Source organism: Megascapheus bottae, chromosome 2 (assembly GCF_031878675.1).
Source record: "Megascapheus bottae isolate mThoBot1 chromosome 2, mThoBot2.hap1, whole genome shotgun sequence".
Lineage (NCBI taxonomy): Eukaryota > Metazoa > Chordata > Mammalia > Rodentia > Geomyidae > Megascapheus > Megascapheus bottae.
This window is the reverse complement of record NC_143510.1, coordinates 52,484,814-52,499,178: the sequence shown is the minus strand read 5'-3', so window position 1 is coordinate 52,499,178 and position 14,365 is coordinate 52,484,814. Positions and strand designations below refer to the sequence as shown.

Sequence of the window (14,365 nt, the reverse complement as noted above, 5' to 3'; positions counted from 1 at the left end):
CTTCTCTCCAATTAATCTCTAGAAAAGGGTAGGTGGGTCTGTGGCTCCAAGGGTAGGGCGGTGGCCTTGAACTGAAGAGCTCAGGGACAGCGCCCAGGCCCAGAGTTCAAGCCTCATGACCCACCAAAAATAAAAATAAAGTATCTTTTAGACTATTCTACCAGATTGGTTTTGAATTGTAATCCTGAGATTTCAACCTCCTGAAATGCTAACGTTACAGATGTGAGCCACTGGAATCTGGCTGATAACTTCTAATTCTTTAACCACAAGAAAATCTGTGGAAGCAGTTTAACAAAATTTAATAGTAAAGAACATTAAAATAAGAATGGCCTTCTGAGCCATTGTGACCAAGTCAGCATGTTTAGAAAATGGAAACATGCTGTAATAAACTATGTTCACCTTTATAAAAATCCTTCTGAAAGGGGGTAAGTGAAATTGTAATGTTTTATCATTATTTATTTTATTTATTTATTTTTTCAGTCCTGGGCTTAAGCTCAGTGCCTGAGCACTGTCCCTGGTCTTTCTCAAGGCTAGAGCTCTACCACTTGAGCCTCAGCATCATGGCTTTTTCTTTTCTTTTCTTTTTTTTTCCTATGTATGTGGTACCGAGGAATCAAACCCAGGTCTTTGTGCATGTTAGACAAGAATTCTACCACTAGGTCAAACTCCTGGCCCCCATTACTGTTATTTTTTAAAATGTGTTCTAAACCTATCATAGCAACTCTTACACCAGGGGACTGAAGAAAACCAAATTGGGTAGTGGCAGTCTATTTATTTGTCTTCTAAAGATTTAAAAGTTGAGTGGTAGGTAGTTTATCTTTGCATTGAGATAGACTTCAGAACTATTTTCAGAAGCTGTGTGTAAAACTGGGTTTGGGCTGTGAATGATGGACTTGTTTGGAGGTAGTATTTTATATATACAATTGCTTTTTTAAGCACTGCTTGTTATACTTAGGCGGGGCTAGGTGGCTCATACCTGTGATCCTAACCACTCAGGAAGCTGAGATATGAGGATCAAGGTTCAAAGCCAACCCAGGCACTAACGGATCTGAGACTCTTACCTCTAATTAACCTCTAGAAAATGGAAATGGGGCTTGGCTCAAGGGTAGAGTGGTAGCCTTGAGCTGAAGAGCTCAGGGATAGTACGCAGGCCAAGTTCAAGACCCCCCAAAAAAGTAAAAAATAGAATCATGGCTGAAACCTTCCCTGCATTCTAGACAGGCTTTTTAGTAAGTCATTGGAGTACATAGGTGCTACTTTTAATCCCCAGGTTTTGTCATAATATGTTATATAGGGCTTTTGGTTTTTCCCAGTCAGTGACCTAGGCTGGCCTGGAAATGACTGTGTAGCCCTACATTGGCATCAAACTCAGCTCTCCTGACTCAGCCTACCCAAGTACAGGGATTACAAATGTGTAGTACCACATTGTTTGCATGTTTTAAGCTTTTCTGAATTCTCAGCTTTTGACCATAGTTTCTGCCTTCTTTGCTTTTTAAATTGACCATAGTTTCTGACTTCTTTGTTTTTTTTTTTTTAATTAAAAGAAAATCCCTATATTTTTGTAGGTTAACCTGGATAAGCTAAAGGAAAGAGCACAAAGATTTGGATTGAATGTCTCTTCAATCTCTAGAAAGGTAATGTAGATTGGATGTAAGTGCTATTTTTACAATATTAAATCAGTTTGGCAGGTTTATACTAATTGAAAAGGACTTTCTTAAGAATGTAACTGTCTTCTAAGAACTTATGTTTTTTTGGTCGGTCATGGGGCTTGAACTCAGGGTCTGGGAGCTGTGTCTAAGCTCTGCTCAAGGCTACTACTCTACTACTTTGAGCCACAGCTCCACTTGCAGTTTTTTAGTTGTCAAATAGAGATAAGGACTTTTCTTTCCAGATTGGCTTAGGGCAGACTTTGAACCTTGACCCTCAGTTCTCGGGCTCCTGAGTAGCTACAATTACAGGCATGAGCCACCAGTGTCCAGGTCAAATAATGTTTTGACTAAGTCATCTGCTTATTACAGAATTGTGGAAACAATCTCTGCTATTCTTCCTAGGCTGCCTTTTGGATGACTGCTTATATATTACAATTTTTAGCTGTGCTAGAATACTATATGTATTAGGCATGAAGCCAAAACTTAAATCTGGCTTCCCACACCCCATCATCTTCTTTCTCTTCCCTACCCAATAAAAGTCTGTCTCTTCGTGTTTGTAGCTCAGCTTTCAGTGAATAGGATCCTTTTGGTTTAGGATAATGGGAAGTGACAAGGCACAGAATGGCACTGACATTTATAGACATTTTTTACACAAGTGGCTGTACATTGTTTCATCCAGTTCTTTGGACTATTAAAAGGTAGAGTGGCATCCCTATTCTCATGGTGGCTATGGACTAAGAAACGTCCTACCCTCAGAAACAAGCCAAACTCAGAAAAAGACCTGCCTTGTTGGTTCTGATTGATTATCAGCTTGGTTTTCAGTCTTGTGCTTGGCTATTTTGTTTTGTTTTACTTTGTTTTCTGTGCCTGCCTTCTAAGAGAAGTAGTGTTTGCGTCAGTCCTATTGGAAAAGGACAGGACTTAGCCTGCTACATAATAAATTCATCTTTTTTTTTATTTTTTTATTTTTTGCCAGTCCTAGGCTTGAGCTCAGGGCCTGAACACTGTCCTTGGACTTTCTCATGGATAGATAGAGCTCTACCATTTGAGTCTCAGCACCATTTCCGGCTTTTTTCTATATATGTGATACTGAGGAATTGAACCCGGCCAGGTCTTCGTGCATGCTGGGCAAGCACTCTACCACTAGGCCAAACTCCCGGCCCCATAAACTCATCTTTGAATGGAGAGTTGTATAGAGGAAATCAAGATGGTGAGCCGGTTCAGTTAATTTCATTCTTTTGACTTTGAGTCCAAAGAACTACTTGTAAAACTTGTAGTAAAACTACTTAATACTCCACTCTCACTGTCTTTGCATCCCTTCTTCTAATCTGTTAGAACTAATGATTTTGGCCAAAAAAAGTTTTGTCTTTCTTGTCTCCCCAAAAGTTAATACAGTCTGAAAAAGGAAGGGAATATTTGATTTTGTAGAGTCTGTTTTACTTTAAATGCCTTCACTTATTTTTGCCAGTCTAATTCTTAAGGTAGGAGCATTCCCTGAGTGACTTTTCCATGGAGATAGAATCTTGTGATCTGGAACAGTGACTACAGAAAAGTCCAAAAGACTTTCCTCTCTAAAAGAATTAGAATAAATAGTACTTGAAGTGTAGTTCAACTGATAGAGCACCAGCCAAGAGCATACAAGCTTAGCAAGTGTGAGGCCCTAAGTTCCAAGCTTGGTACAAGACAAAAACCTAGAAGTTACCCCTTTCTTCTTCCCTTTTCTAATATAGAAAAAAAATACAGTAGTATACTGTCTTTTCCTACCTAAAAAAAAAAGTAGAGGGTTAGAGGTATGGTCCAGGTAATAGAAGGCCTGCCAGTGAGTAAAACATCAGATGCCTGGTCTCAGACAGACAGACATGCATGCATGCATACATACATACATACATACATACATACATACATACATACATACATACATACAGCGTGCGTGCTTTGGCCAGAAATAGAAATGCATTTGCAGTATTCTACATTTTATTATTTATTTATTTATTTATTTATTTATTTATTTATTGCCAGTCCTGGACTTGAACTCAGGGCTTTCTCAAGTCTAGTGCTCTACCACTAGAGCCACAGTGCCACTTCCAGCTTTTTTCTATATATGTGGTACTGAGGAATCCAACCCTGGTCTTCGTGCATGTTAGGCAAGCACTCTACCACTAGGCCAAACTCCTGGCTCAGTATTCTACATTTTATCTGTGTGTGTGTGTGTGTGTGTGTGTGTGTGTGTGTTGAACTCTGGTCCTGAGCGCTGTCCCTGAGCTCTTCAGCTCAAGGCTACCATCCTACTTCTTGAGCCACAGCTCCACTTACTGTTTTCTAGTGATTAAATAGAGAAAAAAGTTGCACATTCTTTAGTGCCCTGGCTGGCTTTGAACATGATCCTCAGATCCCAGCCTCCTGAATAGTGAGCCACTGCACCCAGCCTGATTATTTTTTTAATTCTTAGCAATGGATATAGCTTATGTTTGTTATGTTTTAATTTCTCATATTTAAAATATAGGAATACATTCTCTTTTTGGGGGGAGAGGGGCGGGCGGGTATCATGGGCTTTGAACTCTGGGCCCGGGTGCTGTCCCTGAGCTCTTCAGCTCAAGTCTACCATATAGGGATACATTCTTGAGATTACTTTTTAAAACATAATGGTATGGACTTGAGAAAGTAATTTGGTGGCTCACTGCTGGTTATCCTATTTACTCAGGAGGCTGAGATCTGAGGATCCTGCCAGCCTGGGCAGGAAAGTCAGAAGTGGAGCTGTGGCTCAAGTGGTAGAGTGTTAAAGTTCAGGGACACCTCCCTGGCAAAGAAAAAGAGTGGGAGGGAGAGTAAGGGAAGAGAGAAAGAGAACAATGAATTTTGGGACATAAAGTAAAGGCAGTTGTAGAATATTTGTTATCATGCCCTGTAATCTCAGCTACTGGGCCATCCTGAACAAAAGAGTCAGAGGTGGCAATATTGCTCAGGTGATAGAGTGCTAGCCTTTTGCAAAAGAGCTCAGGGACAGCACCCAGGCTCTTGAGTTCAAGCCCTACAGCTGGTCCCCCGCAAAAAAAAAAAAGGCTAATGTGGTCGTAACATGGCTATAATTCCCAGCACCTGGAGACAGAGTAAAGTGCTTGGGCTAAATATAGAGACCCTAAAACAAACCAAAAGATCAGAACGCCTTTCAGGTATGTGGGAGCAAAAGAAGGAAGATTGAGTACAAAAAAAGTGGTGCTATGGCTCAAGTGGTAGGTGGAATACTAGCTATGAGGAAAGCCCAAGGACAGTGCTCAGGCCCTGAGTTCAAGCCCTAGGACTGGCAAAAAAACAAAACAAAACAAAAAAACCCATCAATTTCCTTGCTTTTAAGGGAGGGAGGTAGGAACTTTTAATAGAAACTTGGTTTCTGGGGGTTTCAAGTGGGAAGCCTTCATTTCCTCCACCTGCTTTGCTTTGTCTTACAATTAGCACAAGACCAAGATCAACTCCAGGCGTTGAAGAGGAACTGGGCTGGGGAAAGGGCTTGATTTGGATGTGAGAAAGAAAAAGTGATAGGAGCTGGTGAGTCAGGAGAGTAGTTCAGAGCTGACTATGATTTTGAGCTTCAAATTCTGTGAAGATAGGAGGAGATAACAATTCTTAACGATCTCAAATTCTAGTGTTCTTGCCAGGTGCCCGTTGCTTATGACTGTAATCCTAGCTACTTAGGGAGCTAAAGATACTAATTTGAAACCAACCCAGACAAAGTCTGTGACACAATGGAATTTTGCTCATCTAGTAGAAAGAATAATTATGTCATCTGCAAGGAAATGGATATAAGTAAACATAATAGCCTATACAGGGCTGGTGCTCTCCCTCCCTCTCCTTTTCTCCTCCTTCTCTCCCCCTTCTCTCCCCAGTCTCTCCCCAGTCTCTCCCCCGTCTCTCCCCCTCTCTCCCCCTCTCTCCCCTCTCTCTTCCCTCTTTCTACCCTCTCTCCCTACCTTTCCCTCTCCCTTCCCCTCCCAGCTCTGTCTGTCTGTCTCACCTGAGCTTCTTTTGCTTGAGCCACAGCACCACTTCTGGCTTTTTCTGTTTATGTGGTACTGAGGAATTGAACCCAGGGCTTCATGCATACTAGGCAAGCTCTCTACCACTAAGCCACTCCCAGCTCTGTACAGGATTTTCTAGGCATTCACACACAAACCATCAGACTAAAGAAGGATACCATTGAGGGAGGAGCCCAAAGCTGTAACTTCTCTGAACATTTAAAATACTATTTGTTGAAACAAATGCGAACATAGGTTTGTGGTGGTAGTGATGATGGGTTATTTGTTTTGGGAGGGATGGAAAGTGGTACAGAAAGGGAGGGAGGAAGGATAAACAAAGGAAATGCTATTTAGTATATTCTATGCAGAAAATAAGCAGGGACAGGAGGGGGGAAACTGAGGAAAAGTGAAGGATAGCATGATACTGTCCGTAAAAAAGAAATGAACTCATTATCTGGCTTATCAAATGGTAACCCCTTGGTACAACACCTTAATAATAACAATAAAATTATATTTTAAAAAGTATGTCTGCGGCGGTTTAGGTGGCTCACGCCTTTAATCCTAGCTATGCAGGAGGCTGAGAACTGAGGGTCATGGTTCAAAGCCATCCCAGGCAGGAAAGTCCATGACACTACTATCTCTAATTAACCACCAGAAAACTGAAAGTGGTGCTGTAGCTTAAAGTGGTAGAGTGCTAATTTTGAGCTGAAGAGCTCAAGGATAGCCCCAGGTACAAAGGTCAAGCCCCACAGACAACCACTTTAAAAAAATAAAAGGGTAAATCTGTGAAGCCTGGCATGGTGGCTCAAGCCTGTGATCCTAGCTAGCTATTTGGGAAGTGGAAATCTAAGGATCAATTCAAAGCCAGCAGGGGCAGGGCAGTGTAGGAGACTCATATCTGAATGTCAAAAAAGCTGGAAGTGGAACTGTGGTACTGTAACTGGAAGAGGTAGAGCAGTAGCCTTGAACACAAAAGCTCAAGGATAGTGCCTAGGCCCCCTTGAATGTCAGTTCTAATCTCACAGTTGGAAAATGCTGAGTGGGAAAGATGGTTATATTGAGGAGGTTGGTATATGTTTGTGAGTAGGGTATCTCTTTATCATGTTCAGGTAGTCTAGTCTTTCACCTTTAGTCTTCCAAAACTATGTGTTAATTTTGTGACTGCCCTGTATTCTATGATCTGGTGGCATAAAGGCTTAGGAATAAATAAGTTTAGATAGGTTTCAGAAATGGGCAAGGAGATGAAAGCTAAGAAGTGTTCCTGAGGAAAAGCCATCAGTTGTTGTCATTTATCCTGTGAGTATGAAATTAGAAGCTCAGTTACCCTGGAGTGTTTCATAACCTTTAACTCCGGAAAGTAAAGGCCATGTTATCCTTAATCTATCATTAAAGAACCTGCAGGCTCTGCTTTTCATCCTGCCATCGGTCATATGGCAGTGGGATTTGGGAAAATAATTACAAGGCTCTCCTTTTTCTTTTAGTTCACTACTGTGCAGTTCCCTTGGGGTACAGTTCTCTTACGGTAGTGATTCAATTACAAAACCAGAAGCTAGGGGTCAGGAGTGTATCCTAGTGGTAGAGTGATAACGTGGCATGCACGGAGCTCTGGGCTTGATTCCTCGGTACCGCATACACAGAAAAGGCTGGAAGTGGTATTGTAGCTCAAGTAGCAGAGCACTAGCCTTGAGAAAGCTCAAGGACATTGCCTAGGTCCTGAGTTCAAGCCCCAGAACTGGCAGTAAAACAAAATAGAGCAACAACAACAAAACAGAAATTACCTGTTACTTTTACAAAATTTATAACCATCTTGGATTGGGAGTTGCTCAATGGTAGAACATTTATGTCATATGTACAAGACCCTGGTTTCCATCCCAGTGCTGGGAGGGGCCAGGAGAATGACCTCCTTAGTTCCTGGCCTCTGCCTCTGTTTTTATCACTCCAGGGAAAAGTCTTCTGAGGGAAAAATGAGTTGCCATACTGGAGCTTCCCTGAAATATTCATTTCTACTTATAAAGGTATATCAGACTTCATTTCTAGATTGGATTTTTGTCCCCACATGCATAAGGTCTTAGAGGTGAATGAGTTCTTAGATAATCAGGAACGGTGCTGGATTTAGTTAATTCTTTGGCCTCTTCAGAGAATAGTTTGGGATTTCTTGGGTCCAGTGACTACTTTGTTTGGTGTTTTGAGAATTTCTGAGTTCATTTTCCTAAATTAGGACATGTTCGTTTTTTCTAGTTTATTTTTATGAACTTGACTGGCATTGGTAGTAATATTGAAGAGAGAATGCTTTGAACAGGCAGCCCATGGGGGTGTTATTTGCATCAAAGTGGACTCCTTTTGGCAGAGCAAATAACCCTTGGCTAGGCCAGGACCAGTGGTTTTATTGTATGCAGAATAAAAATTAGTAGGTTTTGGGAAATGTCCTCTTGAATTTGGATCTTGAAGGCAAAAGTTAGAGCTCTATTTTGTATATAGGTATCATACTAAAGAAATGCATGGTATTCAGCTACCAGTTATTACAGCTGATTTTCCATTTGGGACTTAATACATTGGCTATAGAGTGCATGCTATGGAAACCATTGCTAAAAAGTGCTTAACGTTTCTTTCTTTCGATTGTATTTTATTGTCAGGGTGATGTAAAGAGGGGTTACAGTTACATTCGTTAGGTAGTGGGTACATTACTTCTTGAACAGTGATACCCCTTCCCATGTTTTTCTCTTAAGTTTCCCTCTCCCTACCCCTTCCAAATCATCTTGTTTTTCTTCCCTTCCACATTTCAAATAAGCAAATTAAAGTTTCTACTTTTAACCTGTACCACCTACGTACGCACTAGTGGCTCACGCCTGTAATCCTAGCTACTTAGGAGATCTGAGATCTGAGGACTGTGATTCAAAGCCAGCCTAGGCACTAAGGAATGTGAGATTCTTTTTTATTTGGCCTGTCCTAGGGCTTGAACTCATACCCTGAGTACCATTCTTGGACTTTCTTAAGGCTAGCTCTCTACCACTTGAGCCACAGCACCACTTCCAGCTTTTTTCAGTATATGCAGTACCGAGGAATCAAACCCAGAGTATTGTACATGCTAGGCAAGCACTCTACCACTAAGCCAAACTCCTAGCCCCAAACGTGAGACTCTTATCTCCAGTTACCCACCCAAAAAACTGGAAGTGGCCTTGTGGCCCAAGTGGTAGAGTGCTAGCCTTGAGCTGAAGAGCTCAGGGACAGCATCCAGACCCAGAGTTCAAGCCCCATGATAGATAAAAAGAAAAAAAAGAAATATTTTCAAAATCATTCATCAGAAATAAGCGATACAAAGCTGGGCACTGGTGGCTTATGCCTGTAATCCAAGCTATTCAGAAGGCTGAGACTGAGAATGGTGGTTGGAAGCTGCCCTTGGCAGGGAAGTCCATGAAACTCATCTCTAGTTACATACCAAAAATCCTGAAGTGAAAATGTAGTTCAAGTAGTAGAGTGCTAGCCTCAGTACAAACACAGGAGGGAAGGAAGGAGCACCCCCACACACGGCTCCAGACATGCAGCAGTAAGAGAAATACAATTGTACTGTTTACACTGATTCACAGAGTTCACAAGGTAGACGCTAACAAATTACATATGACTCTGTAGACATAATGTTTTATTGCATAGATTAATATGTATTACATACAAAACCCTCAGCCTAATTTTAATTATGTTCTAAAATCTTAAGTACCAGTGATTGTATATGGAGATTATCTTCTTGAATACTTGTTTGTTAAACATGTCATTTGAAATATGATGTAAAAATGTTGTTAAATTCTTTAAAAAAATTAATCTCAAAAAATAGCAAAAATAAATAAAATTTAAAATTAAAGAAGCACATATATATATTAGGGGTTGCAGTCGTGGGGCTTGAACTCAGGGCCTAGGCACTGTCCCTGAGCTTTTCAGCTCAAGGCTAGTGCTAGTGCTCCACCACATTGAGTCACCGTGCCACTTACGACTAGGCAAGCACTCTACTACTAGCCAAACTCCTAGCCCAACCCCTCCCTCTCCTCTCTCCCCCACCTCCCTCCTTCTCTCCCTCTCTCTCTCTCCCTCCCTCTCTCTCCCCTCCTTCCCCTCCTTTTCTCTCTCTCCCTCCCTCCCTCTCTCTCCCTCCATCTCTCCCTCTCTCTCCATCTCTCTTGGGGCTTGGACTCAGGGCCTGAGCACTGTCCACTTGAGCCACAGCACCATTTCAGCTTTTTTCTATGTATGTGGTACAGAGGAATTAAACCCAGGTCTTCGTGTATGCTATGCAAGCCCCAGTAGTTACTGCCTTTTATGTGGTAGTTTCTGTGTACCAAATTTCTGTATATATATGGGTGTCTTGGAGTAATGTCTCAGTAATTTCCTTTAGCATGTGTTATTTTCTTTATGTCTTAAAGATTTACCAAATATAAAAGAGAAACAAGGAAAGAATGAATTTTGAGAAAAGCACTCACTTTGGTACTGTCTTTGTTATATAATGGCAAAATGCAATAATGGTGATTCCCAGAAAGGTTTACAAATGTGTTTGACAGGGAGCTAGTGAGGTCAGTGCTTCTGCAGATATGTAACCCCATTTGTGCACGTGAGCATGGCAGGAGGGGGCATTGGCCTGATGAATGCAGAGAGATGAGTTTTGACTGAGGTAATTTCTTTCAGATGGGTCTCGAAATCCCATGAATCAAAACCTGTCAGCAAGGATCTGAAGATGGAGTGAAGTTTATTGTATGTTTGTTTCCGTGGGACATGGTCATGTTACAAGGGTCAAGTGAGAAAGATCATTAGAACTGTATTGATTTACTAGGCATGCACTTTCCTGCAGGGTAAGAAGGAAGGGGAGGCCACGAGGGGAGTTGATGGTACTGGTTGAGTAGGGAAGCACAGGCTGTTTATAGGGAGTTAAAAAGCTGTATTAGGTTTATTTTTTGCCCCAGAGATCTGATATGAAAAGAAAGGTCATGGAGAAAACTAGCCTTAGCTAGAGAAGTGAGTCCTCATTATTTTTCTTCCTACTCTTCATTATTCACCTTTGAGCTCAAAAGGAAATAAATTTAATTTCTAGTTGTAGCAAAATAAAGAACAAAGAAAAAGGCTATCTTCCTTCCTCTGTTCCCTACTTCTAGGTGGACATAGGCATTTTTAATTTGTGGAAGGGATTTATACTAGCTTTCAGGTTTAATGTGTTCTCTGAATGCTAAAGTACCCTTAGCACTGAACTGAATTTGTTTCTTAAAAACAAAAACACCTAGTTGCTGCTCTGGAGGCTGAGATCTGAGGGCCTCACAGGATCACAATCTGAGGATCATGGTTCAAAGCAGGCCTGGGCAGAGAAGTCTGTGAGACTATTAACTATCCCAAAACTAGAAATTGAAATGTGGCTTAAAATGGTAGAGTGCTAGCTTTGAGCAAAAAGAGCTCAGGGACAGTGCCCAGGCCTGAGTTTAAGTCCCATGACCATCACCAGTAACAAAAAGTTTATAGTGATAGTTCAGTATAACGTTCATCTTTCCTCTTTCCAAAAAGATATGTTCCTTTATTTCTTCTAAAACTCTGTTATGCAGTCTCCATTATATCTTACTTGGTTTTATCTTAGTGGTAGCATTAAAAAATCAGTACAATTTTCCTTTTGACACATACAGTAAATATGTGGTGGGGCTTGATGTTTGTTGGAACTGTTACAATTATTATTTTATTATTGTTATTATTTTGCCCGTCCTGGGGCTTGAACTCAAGGCCTGGACACTGACCTTGGGCCTACTCACTCAAGTGGCTCTACCACTTGAGCCATAGCACCACTTCCCAGCTTTTTCTGTGTGTGTGGTACTGAGGAATCGACCAAGGGCTCTGTGCATGGTAGGCAAGTAATCTACCTAACTAGGCCATGTTCCTGCTCCCGCCCTTTTTTGTTGTTGTTTTTTTGTAGGTTGTGGGACTTGAACTCTGGGCCTGGGAGTTATCCCTGAGCTCTTCAGCTCAAGGCTACCATCCTGCTTCTTGAGCCACAATGCCACTTTTGATTTTCTGGTGATTAATTGAAGATAAGAGTTTCACAGACTTTTTAGTGACCAGGCTGGCTCTCAACTGTGATCCTCAGTTCTCAGCCTTCTGAGTAGCTATGGTTACAGGCATGAGCCACTGCATCTGGCTTTTTAAAATTTTTTTTTATTTTTATTTTTTATTGTCTGGATAATGTATAGAGGGGTTACAGTTACAATTGTCAGGTTCATAGGTGCATTACTTATACATATTGATACCCCTTCTCATGTTAAAACTTTTTTTTTTTTTTTTTTTGCCAGTCCTGGGCTTGAGCTCAGGGCCTGAGCACTGTCCTTGGACTTTCTCAAGGCTAGAGCTCTACCACTTGAGCCACAGCACCACTTCTGGCTTTTTTTCTATGTATGTGGTACCAAAGAATCGAACCCGGGTCTTTGTGCATGCTAGGCAAGCACTTTAATCACTAGGCCAAACTCCCGGCCCTAAAATTTTTTAATTATTATGAAAAACAGTGGCCTGGGCACCCAGGCTCTGATTCAAGCCCCAGGACTGGAGGGGGGCGAAAAAAACAATGGAGGGGTTATTGTTCCTTACAATTTCATACTGTATTTCAACAACTGGAATGGCTATTTCTTTGAATCTATCGTTCTATATGTATAGGTGTGTGTGTATGTGTGTGTGTGTGTATAGTTATTATAAAGGTGATATACAAGTGGATTACAGTTACATACGTTAGATAATGAGTACAGAGCATCACTCCTTCCTTCACTGTCATTGTTTTCCCCTCCTGTTGCCACCTACAAGTTGTATAGTTCATTTCAGCATAGTATCTAGTGACACTGCTGTATTTGTTCACCCGTGTTCCATCCTTTCTTTACCCCCATCAAAAAAAAGTAAATTTACATACAAGACAAAGGTAAAACAAAAACAGCAACAGAGGCGGCAGAGGTGGGGTGGCTCTTGTTCTAATTGCTTGTAGTTCATTTTCTTTTTTATTGTAATGTATTGAGGGGTTACAGTTATATCCACCAGGTAGTAGGTAGATTACTTCTCACACATTGATACCCCTTCTCGTGTTTTTGTCCCCGTTTCCCTCCCCCACACCCCCTCCCAATTATCTTGTTTTCCCCCCTTCCCTTTCCTATTTCAAATAAACAAATGTACATACAATATGCCAGGTAACTATTTCTCTCTCTCTCTCTCTTTTTTTTTTTTTTTTTTTTTGGTTAGCGGTGGGACTTGAACTCTGGGCCTGGATGCTGGGTTATTGCCTTACCCCTTGAGCCATAGCGCCACTTTTGGTTTTCCGGTGGCTAATTGAAAATGAGAATCTCAAGGACCTTAGTGCTTGTGCTGGCTTCGAACCTTGACCCTTAGATGTTAGCCTTCTGAGTAGCTAGGATTACAGGCATGAGCCACTGCGCCCGGCTTCTTGGAGTTCATTTCTATAAAATTATTTTATGTGATCATATACACATAGCTACTGAGCCTTTGTGATCCTCTTCTAAGAATATCCTCAATTGGTCTAACTGTAAATGTCTGGAGTCCTGATTTATCATGTCCGGGTGTATTTTTTGTCTTGTACCATCCAGTGAGTTTACTTGCAGAATCATAGGCACATTTTAGTTACTATAATGAATGAATCCATGCAGACTATGTTTCTTTCAGTCTGGTTTAATTTGCTTATATAATTTTTTTCCAAGTCTTTCCATTTCCATACAGTATCATTCTAATGGAGGAGTGAATTCCATTGTGTGTATCTACCATATTTTCTTTCTTTTTCTTCCTCCCTCCCCTCATCAGTCCTGGGGCTTTAACTTTGGGTCTGGATGTTATCCCATTCTTTTCCTCCCTCCTTCCTTCCCTCTATTCCTTTTTTTTTTTTTTGCCAGTCCTGGGGCTTGAACTCAGGACCTGGGCATTATCCTTGGATACTTTCTGCTCAAAGCTAGTGCTCTGCACTTGAGCCACAGTGCTGACCTCCGGCTTTTTCTGAGTATGTGGTATTGAGAAATCAGACCCACTGGTGGAGAGCACTCTACCAGTAGGCTGCACTCCCACCTCCAAGCTTTATTCATTTTATTTCTGTATTCTTTATGAATAAAAGATTGATTTATTTCACTTCATTTTTTGTTTTGTTTTGGTCTTTGAACAGTCTGAAGATGATGAGAAACTGAAAAAGAGGAAAGAACGATTTGGAATTGTCACAAGTTCAGCTGGAACTGGAACCACAGAGGATTCAGAGGTAAAATAGAACGTTTCATAGAGCTGTGAAAGTGAAATAAATGATACGAATATGTTGGAGAAAACACCTTATTTCTCTGCCCTACTTCTTAAATGCCCAAATGACAAGATACTCCTTTTGCTTGATAATTTTTTTATCAAATATATAGGACTCCATTTATAAATTACAGTACTCTGCTAAGCCTTGGTTTCACTGTGTGAAGAGTGGGGATATTTTTACTTCAGACTAGGATTTTTAGAATGAAGTGACATGATTCTATGTGAAAAGGGGATGGCTTTATTCAAAGTGCTTAAGAATGGTGGCCTGTCTTATTGTCAGTATTCAAAAATGTTTATTCAACAGTGCTTATTATTATTTTCTTCTGGGCATGTTTCTTTTATCAGTTAATGAAAGCCACAACTAGTTCTTGTGCCTAATTACTTTCTAATATAGAGTAGTGGACACAAATGAGGCTTCTC

General features: G+C 40.9%; 1 protein-coding gene across 2 annotated transcripts in view; it reads left to right on the top strand.

The window, feature by feature from the left end:
- The window catches only part of Sarnp (SAP domain containing ribonucleoprotein), a 39,638-nt gene that overhangs the window by 21,794 nt on the left and 3,479 nt on the right, over nt 1-14,365 (top strand). The window contains exons 9-10 of one of the 2 annotated variants that reach the window (XM_090327090.1): nt 1,566-1,634; nt 13,818-13,907. In XM_090327090.1, the coding sequence (XP_090183216.1) occupies nt 1,566-1,634; nt 13,818-13,907 (159 nt within the window). The remainder of the gene's footprint in view (nt 1-1,565; nt 1,635-13,817; nt 13,908-14,365) is intronic. The other variant, XM_090327093.1, reaches the window with a different exon arrangement.